This window comes from Argiope bruennichi, chromosome 1 (assembly GCF_947563725.1).
Source record: "Argiope bruennichi chromosome 1, qqArgBrue1.1, whole genome shotgun sequence".
NCBI classification, from domain to species: Eukaryota; Metazoa; Arthropoda; class Arachnida; order Araneae; family Araneidae; genus Argiope; species Argiope bruennichi.
The window spans coordinates 129,944,729-129,963,613 of NC_079151.1; the positions used below are offsets into that span (position 1 = coordinate 129,944,729).

At 25.9% G+C, this 18,885-nt stretch overlaps 1 protein-coding gene across 1 annotated transcript; it reads right to left on the reverse strand.

The window, feature by feature from the left end:
- Positions 1 to 218: 218 nt before the first annotated feature.
- On the reverse strand, positions 219 to 17,964 carry LOC129963494 (ubiquitin carboxyl-terminal hydrolase 1-like). The gene is made up of 8 exons (XM_056077916.1): positions 17,642 to 17,964; positions 15,048 to 15,500; positions 12,750 to 12,806; positions 10,814 to 10,920; positions 7,802 to 8,259; positions 7,176 to 7,211; positions 2,980 to 3,142; positions 219 to 769 (listed from the first exon to the last, which is right to left on the reverse strand). Exons 2-8 carry the CDS (start codon positions 15,498 to 15,500, stop codon positions 322 to 324), a joined length of 1,722 nt encoding a protein of 573 aa, XP_055933891.1. The 5' UTR covers positions 17,642 to 17,964; the 3' UTR covers positions 219 to 321.
- Positions 17,965 to 18,885: the final 921 nt, after the last annotated feature.

The following is an 18,885-nucleotide window of genomic DNA, read 5'->3' on the forward strand; positions in this document are numbered from 1 at the left end:
AATTCAGTTTACACAGGCTAAATAATGTTTGCACCAAAATTAAATTTGAAAAAGCCAAAGAATTTATATTTTCATAAATCTGAAAATACCAATTTCATAAACTAAAAATTCTCAACATATCCAAACCACTATCATCCACTAATATATCTGTTTTCTTTGATAAATAATAAAAATCATTGCCACACAAACTGAATTATGAAACTGTAAAAATATTTATTTAAAATAATAAAAGTCTCAATAGAAGCATTCATGGACATTACAAAAATTTAAATTCTGAAAGTTCAAAGTTATAAGTTAGGTACGATAAATGAACAACAAGGATTATGTTTTATGATAAAATATCATACATGGAGATGCAGTAATACTTAAGTAATTGTAATATGGAAAAGTTTCTGAGTTTTCATCAATAATAACAGATAAAACAACACTATCATCAAAGAGCAACCATTTCGCCAAAGCAGTAGTCCTACTAAAATTAGAAATTTCTTCGGTTGAGCAACAATTTTCTGGTTCAAATGGGAACTGATTTGCAGGTTTCACCTTCGGCCTCATTGGTTTTTGATCACTATCTTCCTGTACATCCTCTTGAGATACATCCTTGATGAAAGAAACATAATGGCCTCCCTCAGTAGAGCGTCCAATGTGCAGGACTATAGCAAACAATTTGTAATTTTGGTCAGGACAACAAAACACCTCAGAATTATCAGATGTTTTTAATGTCATTGGAATCATTACTTTAACTGTCGACTTTTCTGCACTACTGATCTCTCTGCAAAAATAAATAAATAAAAATAAACTATCAATACATTGCATGGATTTTTAAAATTAATATCTGCTTACTTTTCCTTTAAGAGTCTATATTTAAAAAATAACCCACATTATTTAGATTAATTGGGATCAGATAGAAAACAGTTAATTGAATCTATTGATGATTGATGGGAAAGATGCAATTTGCTTATAACATATTAATTTAATTGTTAAAAAGAACTAGTTTACTTCAATTAGATACCCCACCCCTTTCAAGTAATCCAGTGATAACTGTGACAGTCAAGAATAAAGATAACTGGGAGTTCTCTTTACTATTACAAGTATACAGCATATCCAACACGCCACAAGAAAGATAGTGAACTTAGAAATTTTTAGAGCTTTACTATTTCAATCATTTTTTTAGTCTAGAAGTTGGTTTGAAAACTTAAATTGCAAATTAATTGTAATTTAAAACTGATAATTGAAATTTGTAATTTGATTACAAAGAATGTTTTCCAATGACTCAAAATTCTTATAATTGACAAAAAAAAAGTATGAGTTATTAACAAATGTTAAGTTTATCATACAGCTTTTAATCATTTATCCAAGAATTGTTATCCACTCAACCTCTCATTAAATTCATCAAAAACAACAAATGCATAATAGCAAACTTGATTTTAAAGTTATGAACATTAAATTATTTATTGCAATCTAAAATAATTCTTTAAATAATTCTCTTAATAATATTAAAATTAGATGTTAACTATATTCAGAAAGAGAAATAAATTTTTCTAGTAACAACAGATCTTATAAAATTTATTTATGGCTTGAAAAACCAAATGTCATTAAAAAAAAACTATGTAGTAATTTTCATGAGCTTCTGTTGAAAAATACAGCTCTGTGTATATCTTTGAATCAGAAACATAAGAGACCAATTTTTTACAATCATTCATAAAATAACTAATAATTTCAACTTTGTCACAATTTTTCTATATCTGGTCATGAAATAACAGCTAATATTTTGATGATCTTTATGAAGTATCTGATGAATTAGACGGCAAAATTTGACGATTGCAGATTTAGCAATCAAATGGCTTTCTATAATATAATAGTTACATTTTTTAAAATTCATCTCGCAAATTTTCAAATGAACTAAAACACAAAGATTGTGGGGCCAAATGAAAGCTCTTGTATAATCTAGTCCTTTCCTTACAAATATCTCTTGCAGGAATAAACATGTTATCCTGTTAACTGCAAAAAAAAAATATCAATATTTACTATTTTTTAGTAAAAAGGTTTGGTTTGGTTTAGTTATATTAACGTCCCGTTTGAAGCAACACTTGGGCTATTTTGGGACGGACCTCGTCATTTTGAACCGCGGTCAGATGACGAGGACGACACCTTAGCTGGCACCCCCCTCTCCACATCACACCAGCGGGATTTAGTAAAGAGGAATGATTCCAATATCTCTCCCTGCAACAGACACACGCAATCTCACAATCTGAGCAATTAGTGATTAATTACAATTAAAAGCTGTAGGCTACAATCCATTTTTTTAAATAAGCATATAATCACATCAGAAATGCCATTATTTTATGAATGCCATTTCAGTGTTTCAATCCTTCGCATTTATCTCAACGCACAAGACAAATATTTTACTTTCCCCAAACAATTTATTTAAACAAAAATTTGGATTTATATTTCCAGTTAAACTGAGAATACATCAATGATGAAAGAAGGGGGACAATAGAGTTCAATTCATTAATATTTAATTAATCCTTTTTTTTTTTTTTTTTTTTTTTGCAACCTCTCTATTTCACACTGTTTCTCTTTTCATTAAATGCACTCTTCTGTTTGAGGTTAAAAAAAAGTCAGTGATTAATTGATAGAGCCATGACATAAATAGAACAAAATACAACTACAACAACAAAAAGATAACATCTCTTTTTTGTGCTTACTGGCATACTTTTTAGTCAAATTTATAATTTTAAAATAATATATCAACAGGAAATTTCATATAAAAAAGCCAGTAGTTTATAAAAATAAACTATAATAACAGAAAAATGTATAAAATTCATTTTTTTATTAGAAATCATTCTGAATAAGGAGCAATTCAAAAAATTTCCAATTCCATATATATTGCTTTTACATGTAAAGAAAACAATAATTTCATTTTTCAAAAGGATCCAATACACAAATTTATATTTAAGAAAATTTAAAATTAATTATTACTTAGCCCTTGACCAACTGAAGTGAAGTAAAAGTATAGGAGGTGGATTTATAACTTCAGAACTCATTCTTGCTTCGTTATGATGCTGACAGTCTTCACAGAAATATTTGTTTTCACCACACAGAATTGTTGTTTGAGATAAGCAGTCACACAAATCAACAGTATCTGCAAAAATATTTGAAATATTTTTTAAAGATGAAAAATATTTAAAATGATATTAAAAAATTTTTTTAATATGGAGTAAAATATTCAAACTAAATAATGAAACAGAACTCTAAAATCTCTTTTCTCTCTGAAATACAGCTAAAAGCATTTACAGAGAGTAAAAAAGATAAGCAATATAAGTGCACATAAAAAGGTATTATCTTAAACATTTGTCTTTATAACGGCATCAAATCCATTCAAATTGTTCCTGAATTTTAGCAATTTCCTATACTGAATTTCATTGCTATAATAAAATGCAACTCATTTCTATTGTTTCATCAAATATTTAATAGCATGAATTTCTTCCACTGATGAAAGCTACGGAGGAAAGCTTTTGCTTTTTAACTGCACAGATTAGATATGGATCAGAAAGTGGCAATACATTACTTAAAATCACAATGTGCAATTTGAAACAGATTATCCAACAATTAAATTTTTTTGGCACTCTGATCTCATGGAACACAATTCCATTAGGAAGTTTTGTATACATCATAAAAAAGTGTACGGCTATCTTAATAACATAGCACTTTTATCTAACACAAACTGAACTTAAAAATACTTTGTTAATGGAATCAAATATTAAATCATGCATAATATATTTAAATGAAATTAAGTACAACTAATACTCTCAGCAAACCAGCTAATCACTAAAGGTAGATAGTTTTAAATTTTTTTAAAAAATAATGAGTTTAATAAATTTTACGTAATATTTTGTGATTTAACAAAAATGCATTTACACTATTTTCTTCAAGCAATATATTTTATAATGAATTCTTTATGACTTAAAAAAATAAGGAAGAGGATGAAATTATAATAAGCACTAATAATACATACCCAGAATTAAATCATTCTAAGTCTGCTTGAAAAACATTTCAGTTTACATTTTTTATATATATATAATAATTTTTAAAGTTTTTTTCATGGCACCTATTTAAACTTCAATCTGAATGTATTATTTCTTAATAAAAAATATTCTGTAATATTTTTAAAAATATTATTTTTATTTTAAAATTTTAATTTTTTAAAGTTTATTTAATTTTTTTTTCTGTACATGCTAAGTTTATCTGGTTATGCACTGAAATATAATCAATATAAATTTTTAAGTAAATAGTTAATAATTCTATTTTAAAAAGTACTCCTTTAAAAAAATTGTGAAGTAAGCAATTTTTGTTATTACTTAAAATGCACTACATAACCATAAAGTTTTTAAAAACTTTAAATTATGATTTGAAGAATTTAAAATTAAATTAATAACAATTATGCAATGAAGTTATAAAAGTTATGTGATATAAATATAATGATGATAGATTGAAATTTTGACAACTTTAATTCTATGGCTAAGAAAGCAGGGAAACTGTGTATGTGGAATAAAAATAGAATAAAATGTGGAATAAAAATAGAATTCTATGTCCTCTTTATCTCTTAAATATATATATAAACCTTTATTGATTTCTACAAAAGATCACAATTTCTCAAAGTATTTTTAATCATGCATAGAAAATAACAAAAATCAACAATCTAGAGATCATTACAACAATATCTTGAGAGAAAAAAATCTTACAAAATGGATTCCTTTCCTGCGATTGGAAAAAAAGAGTGTGATGATGGTACTTTCATAGGCAAAAAGAGGTTAAAATGAAATATACTGATAAAAAAACATGAGCTATAAAAAGATTAAGAGGAAAATAAAATCACTCTAAAATTAGCTGCAGTCAAGAGATGATTTTTTTTCCTAGAGATACCTACAGTATACTTATTCACATGAACATGTATTAAACTATCCAATTATCAATACCATAAAATTGCAGAATCTATTTTTTTAACAGTAACTTGGATAAACCAAGCAGCCAATTTGAATGAATGAATACCTCTTCAACAAACAAAAAGAAATAAGACAGTATAAAAGCTGAAATAATAAATATTGACATTATATCAATAAATAAGTAATTTACATCTAAAAGAACATATTCCAGCTCTTCAACTATTACAGCAAAAATTATACAAGTTTACCATTGTTTTTTTTTTTTTAACTTATAATCTATATCTCTCAATAGTCCAAATAGTATAGATACTCTATAGTATCATTATTCCTAGAACACGCAGTAGATGGTGGCTGGCTTTTGAATTTATGCAAATGAATGCATTTGCTGACAGGAAGAAAAGTATAAATCAGAGAGCAATTTAGGGACAAATAATATAGTTGCTCATACTTTCATTTCTTTTAGCAAATGCACTCATCAGCAAGAAGTCAAAGGTCAGGGATCTTCAACAGAGAATCAGGATATGCATACAATACTAACAAAATTAATTTTATTTATCAGTTATTTTTCAATGTTATTTGTAAAAAATTTAAAGTATCAATTGGAAACAACTATTATCTTAAAAATACTCATAAATTAATTAATATACAAATAAAATTATCATTTTCACAAAAATGGTCTTAATGAATACATGACTGAAACAGCCCAATAAAATTAAAATGATAAGCAACTGACATAGTTGAAAGCAAATAACATCCTAGTTTAAATGAAGAAAATTGTGATTACTATTTCAAAGTTGTTATATATATATATATATATATATATATATATATATATATATATATATATATATATATATATATATATATATATATATATATATATATATATATATCAATGCAGGGAAATTATTTTTTCTTTGAACTTTTATTTCTAGAAAGCCAGTAAATGATGTGAATGGTTATGTTATTAAAATGGAAGCATCACATAAAATTACTCACTGCAAATTAATGCAATTATAAGATTAGTAGATTGCACGCATGAAAATTATTCATATATGATATGTTAGTCTATTGGATATGCATAATAAAAACTTAATATAAATTCTATAATAAAATATTCATTAACTATAATAATACTGTATAAAAATACCAAAATATATATCAGATGTTTATTAAGAAAAGATCAATTGTTGTAATTAAATAGAAATAGTAATTTCAATTGTGCTTCTAACTAAAAGCAAAAAAGGACTGAAGTATAAATGCTTCACAATATACAGGAAGCGAACTGCATATTTATAGACAAAGAAAAACCAAATTATAATTATAATAATAATAAGTAACTTTTAATTAAATTTTAAATTAAAATTAATGAATTAATTTTTCTTTAATTACAAACAGTTACCACTAAAATTCTTCAACATGTACACACCAACATAATTCTAAATAGCTCCCCCAATTTTTGGAAAATTATAAATAACATTGTTATTTGCAATAGAGATACAAAAAGAATGTCACAAATATAAAAAAAATAACATTTTACATGTTAATTTAAATTTTGAAACAGGATGAAATCTACATTTATCAACTGGTTGTTTACAGAAGACTCATTTAATGTGAATGAAACATTACAAAAATATAGAAATTTCTGATACTAATGGAATGTCTGCAAATGGAAAAAAGGAAATGCTTTACAGAACAAAAATTCTTTTTAAATAAAGAAATGGAATTTTTGTTCTATAAAGCATGCTCATATTCCAGTGTCCAATATTTGTTCTATAAGAAACAAAAAAACTCACATAATTTCTTAAACATAATATAATATGCATCAAAATAAACAAAACATAATTTCACATAAAAAAACTGAGATGCAAACATTGAACTAATTGGGAATGAATCCACTTTATTTGGGGAAACAAATCCAAACACTGTTTTTAAAAAACTTTTTTTTTCTTATTATTTTTTAAATCAAACTTTTAAATAAGGTTCTTTATATCTGTAGTTTACTTGTCAATTTCAGTACAACTTTCAGTTTCTGATTTTATTTTCTTTCTTTCCTTTACGGATAACAATCAGCATCTATGTGATTCCACTTTTTCATGCATATTGCAAATCCTTATGTTGGTGTTTGTTCTCTTCTTCACACTATTTATTCATATAGAACTTTAGAGTTTAGTCCTTCCAAATTAAACTAAAATTGAAAATCAAAATATGCCTAAACAATTAGAAACATACCTGAATCTCTTGGTTCAGAGTCAGGATCTGAATCATCTGCAAAAAAAAAAAATTCAATATAATCTATATAACATAGAATCATAAGTTATTATTTAAATGTAATAGTTAAATTTCTAATAAACTTGTATTTTAAAATGCAGCAAGTTCTAAAGTTGTACATGGTAATATATTTTAATTAAAAATATACCTATTATAAAGATATAGTAGATTCTCAGTAATATGGCACTGTACCAATCTGAGCCCTCTTATAGTCTAATGTTTTCAATAAAATCAATGAAAAACATTAAAGTGAAATTCATTATATGTTGAAATCTGTAAACTTAAGGTGATGAACAATAAATGAAATCGATTATATACTAATGCCAGTAAACCGAAGGTAACATAAACAATAGGTTAGTACTCTTATTTTGAGTTATATTTTGCAATATTTATTATAAATTAAACAAGTTTTTGCAAAGTTTCATAAATTTTATCTAAGAGCACATGTTTTTTGCAATTAAAAATTATTATTATTTTTTAATGAATTGGATTCTGCCAAATTATTTAAAAGTCTACAGCATATTTGAATTCTAAAATTGCAACTAAGGTAAAATAATATTAAATCCACAATAATATTTGAAACTTACCTTCATTATCAACTGTCTCAGGAATATTTAATTCTAAATTAGCAAAACTTTCTTCACGTTCAAGTCTTTTCTCACATTCTAAACACTGAACAACATGACGAATTCTACCTTCGAAACCTAAATTTAAATTTTCAAACACAGAGTAGTCTAAGGAAACAATTTTAGGTCTGCGACGCTTTGAAGTTGAAGTCTGATTTTTTAACTCCTGACCTGCAGAAGTATCATAGTTAGTTGTTGTCTCTTTTTTTAAATCGGGTTTAGGACTGGATACACTTTTAATATCAGATTTGCTATTGGAATCTGGAATAGGACTGGATTCTTTAATAAATAAGTCAACTGCTTCTTTCTTAATATAGTTCTTTAAACTTTGGCATGCTGTAGAAAAAGCAGCTATGGTAGTAAGTAAAAGTTCATGGGCATCGTGCTGTTCACCTTCTTCAAATAAAAGTGAAACTTCCCTGCAAGAATTTTTTTCTTTTAAAAATCACAACAGTGAAACATTAATATAGAAAATTAACAAAAATAATATACACAATCAAGTATTTAAGCATTTCAAGACAGCACTCAATTCATAATAAAAACTATGCAACATTTATCTAAAAAAAATTTAAAATATAGAATTGAAGAATAAGGATAGCTGAATATATACAGTAGACTCCCGATTATCCGCGGGTGGGTTATCCGTGCTGCCACACTATGTTTTTTTTTTTTTTTGCTTCCAAACAAAGAGAAAATGCTTCCAAAGAAAGAAGCAAACACAAATGACTGATTTCTTCAAAAAGATGTATCTTTACAGTTATGCTTTTGTAATTACATAATACATTACAGTATTAAAACAGTACATATGTATTAATTTTTCTGTGTATCCTTGACGCCTCTCGTAAGTATAAAGCACTTTTCTGTTTTCATTAACAAAATGCATTTTAGGTTAGTTTTGAGTGATATACTAAAATATTAAGCGTTAGTTAAACATTTCCTGCTGTTTATTTTACGTTTTATTGTACATAGAATGATTTTTCAAAGTTGGAATGACTGTTTTCTCTTTTGCTATACTCGTTTTTAGCTTTTTTCGGATTAACCATGAGTTTTGTTACCCGCGGCGGCCGCACCACCCAATTCCGCGGATAATCGGGAGTGTACTGTACAAATCAAGTTATGTGTAAAAATGATAATTAGCCCCAGTTACAATGAATTTTCAAATTAAATTAACTTGCTGAAAACAGTAGCTCCAGGCTGAGTATAAATCAAAATACTTTAATATTTAACTGCTTATATATGTACTTTATAAATAAAAATTTCTTTTATTAATTAATTTTCTAATTGTGCTTCAAAGAACTGAAAATGGTTAAGATATGTTAAAAATTACAATAGTATGGCACATGATGTAAATATATATATCATACATAATTCACTTTTTTTGCACCAAAATGTATAAAGATTTGAAATCAAAGTATTAATTCTACTACATTATCAATAAAAGATCTATATTAGAGAATTAACAATATACTCAATTTGAAACAGCTTGATTAATCTAAAAAGTGACAAAACAGTTTCAAACTAAAAAACATTAATCAAAGATAATTTCCTGAAAAGGAATCTAAACAGAAGGACAAAAATAAAATTTAATGTGCAGTTTTATGCTCATGACCTTGTAATAGATATAAATTATTTGTGACAATATTTTCAAGCAAATACAACAATTATAAATTTAAATGCAGTGCATATTCCTTCTTTTATTTAATATTTTAATAATAATGCCTAAATATAAATTATACAAAAATATTTTTTAATAATTTTTTTAATTACTATAATTTTTTCATCATCATATCCTTATTCATACTGATCCCATTTGGTATTCATCCAATCAAAAGCTATTTAAAAAGTACATGACATTTTTATCTTATAAATTCATTAGCCAGCATTTTGTATTTTCTCATAATTTGATATTTTGCAGATAATGATCACATTTGAACTGATGATGATGCACTTTACATTACTTTTTTTTACTTTCTTGTATATGAAGTATATAAAAAGTATTACAATAGTCTAAAAAGAGATTCAACAAGAGTTTGATGAATATCGAGATTTCAGACCACCTGATATCGAAAACACATTTTTGACATTATGCCTGTCTGTGAACACAATTCCTCAAAAAAGATTCATAATTTGAACATTTCTTTCAAATTTGTAATGAAATTTATTCCAAGGAAGTCTGTCTATTGGCTGTTAAATTATAAATGAACTTAAAATGTAAAGAGCGAGATTAAAATTTAATGCATAAATTTAGCATCGAAAAATGTAGATTCTTAGCCAATTTTAAATCAATGGATTTACTGACTGTCGGTTTGCACTTTTGCATGCACGTAAATGTAATTACTTAAATCAATGAAATTCATAATGTGATCTTATGACAACAATTGAAATGTTGTGTCAAATTTTAATTACAATCAGCTGGGGAGAAAAAAAGCACATTCAAAATACATTTTTGCATGAGATTCATAAAAATGTTAGATTAACATCAAAGATCTATATTTTATTACTATTGTTCACCAATACCATGTAATGCACTTACAGCTTTATCCAAGTTTACAATTTTTTGATTGGAGGCAGAGTGAAAGATAAGACCTGTATTAGAGAGAAATTTATGTGAAAAAGTTTAGAGGAGAACACTGCTGCTGATTAAAAACTACTTTTGTGTGTTACATTTCATCCATATAACAACTATTTTAAAAATGGCACTTTATTTCAATTTAAAATAAATCCCGGAAAAATTTGTTTTTAGTAGTTTAAATTGTAATGTTCTGCTTTGTAGCATATAAATGCTATCATAAAGATCTTTCATCATAGTAATTTAGATAAGATTTCCATCAAACGAATATTTAGTAATCAACAGGAGCATTTAAACAAGCAAATTTAATAATAATAAATATTAGGATTGTAAGAAAATGTTTATTATAATATAAATAAGCAATATTACTTAAAAGAGTACTTTTACTATGTAAGGGATTTTACCTCAAACTATCGATGACTAACTTGACAGGTTTCAGTAAAAAAGTGGAATAATCTTTTTCGGTGTTAATTTTCATCAAAGCTTCTTTCCTTTTCATTGCTATATATAACTACAAGAAAATAAGAAAATAAAAATCATTGTGGAAACAGCTAAAAATCCTTTATACATAGTTAAACATCACATCCAAATATCTTTAAAATAAAGAAATAGAATTTTATAAAAATGAAATCATTTTTAAATAGAAGTTGCAACTGATGCAAGTTTATTAATTTATTTATTCCCTCATCTCAAAATACAGACAATTTTAATCCCTTAAACCTTATGCCCACTCCCCTCTCTCTCCAATGTAAGGAATATTTATATTTGATTTTATTCCAGATTATCTTGTTCAGTAATATAATGCTTTTGTAAATTTGATTATCTTGCTTGATTAGGGATGTTATTTTGTTCTCAGTTTTGCAAAAGTAGATGATGAAATGGGAATGAAGGCTTCAATACCATGTAAAATGTTCATCTAAATATTTTCACATTTAGGTGAATATTTGAATTTTCCTTTTGCATGAAGGATCATCTCAAATGACAAATACAAAAGCAATATCATTCATATGACTTTAGTCTATTTCAGCTTAAATTAAACACTATTTATATTACAGATACATAGATCAACAGGATATATATGTAATATAAGAAATGTTACATAAACATTTAAAAAAATGGTTTTATTTAGGTATATATTACCAACTTCTTTCTATAAAAAATGCAAAACCTTTTTGTTTCAAGTACTTAGAAGTACTTGAGATTTATAAATTCCCAAAACAGCTTTTTTTATTGCCTCGTAACTTTAAATTCTGAACATAGCATGAATTTAACTTTGATTTGATGATGCAAAAAAATTAAAAACATTGATTTAGTAAAGGATGAGGAATAAAAACTAAGTTACTTTGTCAATCCAAAAAAAAAAAAAAAATTGTTACACATATATAATAATTGGAATCAAAGTTGTACAGGTGACCATACTTAAAAAGGAGAAGGGGAGGGGAAATAGGACAATGATTCAAATTATACAGTACAGTGGAACTTTGCTTAATGAGTATTGTTTGTTTCTGAATTGTATTCATAATGTGAAGAAGCAACAATATAAGGTAGGATAATGCATTCTATTTTTTAAAATAATAATAATAATACTCAAATTAATTAGTAATAATGTAATTTATTATTTATAATCCATGTTTTTTTAAAAAGAAAATTATCAATAGAGTTGGGCTTTGCTTCAAAATTTGGCAAAAATGAGACACCATTATTATTAAATGACCTCATAGCATGCATACATACTACTGCATTAGAGTGATGTTTCTCAATATAAGACACATTAATTTCTATGCTGTTAGCATCTCCTTTATTTTATTGGAAACTTGTTATTTTCTCTTCTCTTACATAAATTGCCTCTTCAGATTTTTGATGCAACACAGAATGGAGATCTATAAATTCTTCAGTAACGCTGGGTAAGTTTTTTACCAACTCAACTAAGTCATCATTATCTCTCCCAAAATCTTGGCCAGAGACACAATCTCATTGATTAAGGTCCCACAAGCATTAGCTCAAACCTCTTAGGGCCATGTTCAACAATGGTATTGAGCCAAAGTCATCTGCCATGCACATAAAAGGGTTATCTTCAAATAGGCATCTGACATAGTCTGATATCTAAGATCCTCATCAGAAAAAGATGGCTCTTTATGAATCAATTCTTTACTTTTTATTTTGAAGCTAATCACTTGTTTTAAGAGGTACTCATTAAGAAAAGTTTGACTGAATTAATTTTTGGGTAATTAAAACTCATTAATTTTATTAAAAATTATTAACCATATTAAAAAATAATGCATTATTAACCTTATTAAAAATAATGCATTATTATCCATATTAAAAAATTAATGTACAAACCAGATGCAATTGTTTGAAGAAGATTAGTTCTTTTGTTTCAACATCTTCAGTGCAGATCTGTAAAACAATTTCAATGAAATCCCAATTTTATCAGAAAACATATTTATTACAAGCTAAAATATTTCATACAAAAAACTTAAAACTTTTTATTCAGACAAAAGTAATTTTTTTAAGTGTAATAACTTAAATATATTCAAGAATGCGTAGTACTAACTGGATATAAATTTTTTTATAATTTCACAAATATTTTCTTTCTTATCAAGGTATTTATTGTGTCAATAATATTACATTTTGGTTATAAGTTGCAGTCCTACTAATGTCCATTAATAAACAATGTATTTTGACAGCATATTTCTCCTATTTATGCCCGAAATTTCTTGATGATATGAAATGCATCTGGATAATAACTGTACATTACTAAAATATAAAATATTTCAATACTTTTTTAACATCATTTTCGAAAAAAATGTAAATAAACTAAAGTGAAAATTCCTCAAAGAAAAACAGAATGAAAACCATTATTCTTTTTGTCAAATTCCATCTTATAAAATAACTGCAATATTTAAACATACAATATAACTACAGCTTAACAGAAACATAAACATTACAGAATAATAATTTTTTAATCAATTCAAATTCTTTTAGATATTTTTAAAAAAAACATCTATGCAGGAATAAAGATGCCAAAAGCAATACAAATTTTGGCACTGTTTGACTGGCAGTATTATTTACAAGCAATCAGTAATAGTTACATGCAGGTAATTTCTGAAATTTTAAGTTAAATTGATACTATTTGAGAAACAATGTAAAATTTTCTCACAGAGAAGTAGAAATCTCTATTCCACTTATATAATGCCAAAGGAAAGTAAAATCTTTATAACAGAAATATAATTTTATTATGTAATTGTATTTATAAAGCCACTTTTTTTCCAGCAATATAAATGCATGAAGGTTAAAAATCTTTCAGTTCATGAATTCTAACAATCAATGCACATTGACAAATATAACAATTGCAAAATTTAGGCAACTAACTGCAAACGTAATAAACCGATTAACATGATATATTTGGGAATTAATCCCTGTTTGCAATAAAAATGTCCTTTTTAAGGATTAAATGCTGCTCTGTCATTATACAACTGAACTAAACTACAGGTGATTATCAAAATAATGGAAACTCTTTAGATTTATAAAGAATCCTTTATTAGTTTGGCGTAGAACAGTCTTTAGCATGCAATACAGCTTAGATTTGCCTAGGAATTGATTGCTGCAGTTGTTCGCTTTTTAGACATTACAATCTGCTTCAATACACGTCGGTCGCATTCACTGAGCTTCTATTTCCACCCACTATTTTGCTCTGCCAAGTTTAACTTGCCATGCTGTGTGTATGCTGTCAAGACTTTAGACACTGTACCTCTAGAAATGACTGAAAGTTGGGATGTTTCAGTCACACTTGCTCCAGCTAGATGGGCTCCTACAATTTGATCTCTGAAAATCTGAGAGGTCTGACATTTTACGCTTTTGAAAAAAATCCAGGATTTATAGAACTTTAATTAAGCTTACACATACTTTAGAAAAACTGGTGACTATTATTATATTTTAATGCTTACGAAGTGTATTAAAAAATATCACTTTTATTCACAGGTGTTTCCATTATTTTGATAACCACTAGTATTTAAGTAAACAAATTTCATTTGGCAGAAGACATTTTATAAACAGATGACTTTTAAATACAAAAACAAATTTCTATAGATAAATTCGATTTAGCAAAGAATAAATAAAATAAAATACTCTACTTCAGTTAGATTTACAGTATTAAAAAAAAAAAAAAAAATGTAGCTATCATTACATGAATGTGAGCAAGTATGAAAATAAGCAAGAATAGAATTTCACTCATAAGCAACTTGACTTACCTTTTAGACATTCAATTAATTTTCATTAAGTTTCAATGGATGAATTATTTGGATGCATGGTGCTTAATTCTTGAATTACAAGCTTTGAAACTGTAATACTGATCAATATTCAAAGTTCTAATGATTTGAAAGTGGGGAAACTGAATAATATTGTAAGCAAATGTATCAAGAGGGTATAATATTGCATACAAAAGTAGTGTTATTGCAAGAAAATATTTTTTACAAAATTGCACAATAATCAATATTTTTTAATGTGCATACTAAATTGCTTAAAAATGGTACAGACATTTAGAAGTTTAATACTTTAAGTAAATTAATTAAGTAGAAATAAAAATAGAAAAATGTAACAGCAAATAAATGAAATTGATAGTTATAAAAATATGCTTACCTTAGACAAATGATGATGTATTAGTAATAAGGAATGAAGTGAATTTAAAAAATCAGGAGTAAACCTTAAAACTTGTAAAATGCTATTTACAAAACAAGTATTTCCACAATTAGGCAAGCCTAATGTCCACACTTTGACTTGATTTTCTTCTTCAGTATCATGAGATGAGGCAGACTTTAATTCTAAAGAAGATATGCAGTTTGGTGATGTATTTTCATCCTGAGTTAAGTCAATCATTTCAACACTTGATTTATCAACACTCCCTCGTTGTTGTTTTTGTAATTCATTCTTAGCTTCAGTGCTATCATCTTCTTTATAGCAAGGCTTATGCAATAACTGAGTAGTTCTTCTAAGAGAAAGCCTACTTCGCTTAGGAGGTAGAGGTCCATTTAAATGAGGCAGATTTGACAAATCTGATGCAAAAACTGATTGATTCACTTCAGCTTTTGCCATCTAAATAACAACGACAAAATATAATTTATGATAAACTCAAGAGCAAAATATTGAAACTATAAAAATGTAACAAGGAAACAGTTTCAATTAACTGCATGTAAAAATTAAAATTTCAGACTAAAATAAAATTTTATCAGTATATTAAAAAATAAATATATGTATAAAAGAATAAACATACAATTTTCTAAAATTATATGAATATACTCCATTTTCACACTATTGTTATTATTGGAAATTTGATTCTACCTGTGCTTTATCAAAATATAAAGTCTGCAATACAAGATAAAAATTCTCCCAATAAAAAAATAAAAAAATGTATCTATTCCAATTTTTTTTCACAATAATTTCAATGTATCACAGGTGAAAATATTTTTTCATAAAGTTTATGAATTTTATGTACAATATATAAAAAATATTAGTCAAGAAGAATTAAAAATATTTTTACAATCTCAAATTTTTTAAGATCAATATATTATAAATTCAACATTAACCAATATAATAAACACTTTAATACATTTCTAAATTATCAGTATATTGAATTTATTATAAATATTTCAGATAATTTATACACAAATCCAAATATTAATTATAAAAATTCATTTTACTTATAAAATATTGTACATAAAATAATTTATTTTGTGTCAAAAGTTAAATTATAAATTTATTTAATAAAAAAATATTTAACTGAATATAATTATGATATTATAAAAACAATAGAATATTTATACAGTTTAAAAAGTGACAGAAAAATCAATTATGCAATATTAAAATTTTTAAAAAAATGTAAAACATATTAAATAAAAATAACAGTCAAAAATTTCCAAGATTCTCAAAACATGAACTTTTATAAATGAAATTAATTTTTAGCAATTTAAAATATTTTCAAAAATGAGTTTTAAATTTGCCATAACATAATAATAATAATTTTAAAAAAATCAAGAATTTTGCTTAACTTTCTCTAAACAATAAAACTGATGAATAAGATAATTAAGGTTAGATAATAATGTTTAAACTCAGCCTGGCCTTTTTTTCAAAAATTTTGAATTTATACAATATTTTGAATTACAAGGCAAGAGAGCATGTAATTTTAATGTGTAAAAATTGTATGCTTTTTTTGTTGCAAAATAACAGTTTTATATTCTATAGTATACATTTAAACTGGATTTTCAAAATGAAGCAATTGTGGATAATATTTTATATGATACTGATTAATATACATTCTGTATAATTTGACATAAATCTTTAAGAACATAAATGTTTAAAAAAATAGAAATGTAGAAAACAGAGAAGGGATGTATACTAATCTTAAATGGAATTTTTAAAAAATATCTAAATATTATGGTTTTGGTAGAGGAAAAGGAATCCTCAGTATTAAATGCACTCGCAAAATACTATAATTTGACAGGTCAGCATTTTCTAGAGAGATATATGATGAAGTTTAACTCAAGCATGGACTTTCAAACAATTAAGAAAATCAATGCTGAATGAATAAAAACGTGAACAACTAGAAAAAGGGGGGGGGGGGAAATTAACTCTGTCTATATTTATATGTTGCAATTCAAACAGGATCATCTCAACACTGCAATATTAATTATATTTTAAAATATAAATCAAAAGAAATATAAAATTAATTTCTGAGCATTATTAAAATAAAATTGGATTTCTTTTGTGTTTATTGCAAATTCAAGCAATAATCACAAAACATAAAAGACGAAAATAAACAAAGCAAGTAAACAATCTATAAATTTATCTGGTAACATACCATTTGATCTAATTTTAAATTTAAAAAAGACATATTCATAAAATATCAAAAAAATTAATTAAATTGACTATCTTTGCTAATTTTAAGAATAATATCAATAATACATTTTTTTTTCAATCGTTGTGAGCAAATTCACAACAAAAATAGTTTCCGATTTTAATATTGATTATGCATCAGAGTATGTTTAAAAATGCAATTCACTGTTATATATATGTATATAGCATGAACTAAGTCTTCTATCTGAATTAGATAACCCTTGCTCAATAAACGGGACAAAACAATGTCAATTTTGACAAAATATTCAGTAATTATAATAATTTATAAAAGAAAATATATATAGGAGGCCAAATTAAAACAAATAAGTAAAAATAACACTCACTTTTCATCAAACAACCTTCTGTCAACTATCTTCAAATTTAATAGCGCAAAAAATCATTTCTGTTGAACACGATACATCACTCAATAAATAGAGTAACTACTTTAGGAATAATTTTAAACATTCCATGATTAAAATAACAATCAGAAGACATTAAAAATACTTCAATTTTAATTGATTCAAAATCAATTAGCAACGGCCCATATGAATTTAAAACAGCGCGCGCAGATAAAATATATTGACTCAGAATCTAAATTTTTTTGCTAGAGTCCAGCCAGCCGTTTCTTCCCTCCGTCCCTACAAGCACGCACACACAAAAATAAATAGGAGTTAAAGTTGTAGTGAACTGCAGTGGGGGAGGGAACAATCAATTTAAATTTATTTTTTCTCCAGATTTTGTTGATAATGGATAGAAGTTATTATATTTAATTCATTTTAATATTTGACTGCGAGTTCTTTCAGAAAAAATGTAACACTTGAAATGATGACTCTACTGTATCATAGATTACTATAATATGAAGGTGTGCCTTAAATGCCCACAAACATTTCTTGAAGAAATCATGCTTGTATAAATATAGTGAAAGTGCTTATGCTATTTTCGAAACAAAAATTTTTTGTAGTTCTTTCATTTTCGTAAAGGCATAAATACAATGAAACGCTTATTGCGTAAAATCATTTAAGAGAGAAAAATATAAAAATATTTAGTATAACTTCCAAATATTAATTTATGAAAAAATATTAATAATTTTCTTTACAAAAAATACGTGATATGAATATTAGTTTTTTATTATTTTCTCATTGTTCTTTTATTCAGTTTCGTTTAAGATACTTTCTGCATAAACAAAGGTGTTCATAAATTAGTCGCATTTGGGCAAAATTTATTTACACTTCTATTTATTCTTCCTTCTTGAATTAATCCGTTTGATAGCAGAATAAGGTCTAATTTAAGTCGATATTTTTCAGAATTACAAATTCGCTCATTCTCATCGTTCCATTACATCTTTTTCAGAGTAACTTATCTATCACGATTAATTCCCTTATTTCTCTTTTTACAAAAGCCTTCCATAGAAACTACTGACTCGGTAATTCAAAAACTACGGCATTATGTACTAATGTGCAAATCAAGTTTGCACAGATGTCTCATTAAATTCAACACCTAACAACTTTTAAATAATGCAAAGAATGATATTACGTTTTAAAAGAATTGGTTACTGCGACCTAATTTTAACGAGATTTCAACAGCGTTT

What these genes read in the sequence shown, in the direction of transcription:
- LOC129963494 (XM_056077916.1), bottom strand. Translation starts at nt 15,500, where the DNA reads ATGGCAAAAGCTGAAGTGAATCAATCAGTTTTTGCATCAGATTTGTCA. An exon ending in TACATCATCATTTGTCTAAG is followed by an intron (nt 12,807 to 15,047) that starts GTAAGCATATTT and finishes ATTGTTTTACAG; the next exon opens with ATCTGCACTGAAGATGTTGA. An exon ending in CTCTGAACCAAGAGATTCAG is followed by an intron (nt 3,143 to 7,175) that starts GTATGTTTCTAA and finishes ATATTTTTGCAG; the next exon opens with ATACTGTTGATTTGTGTGAC.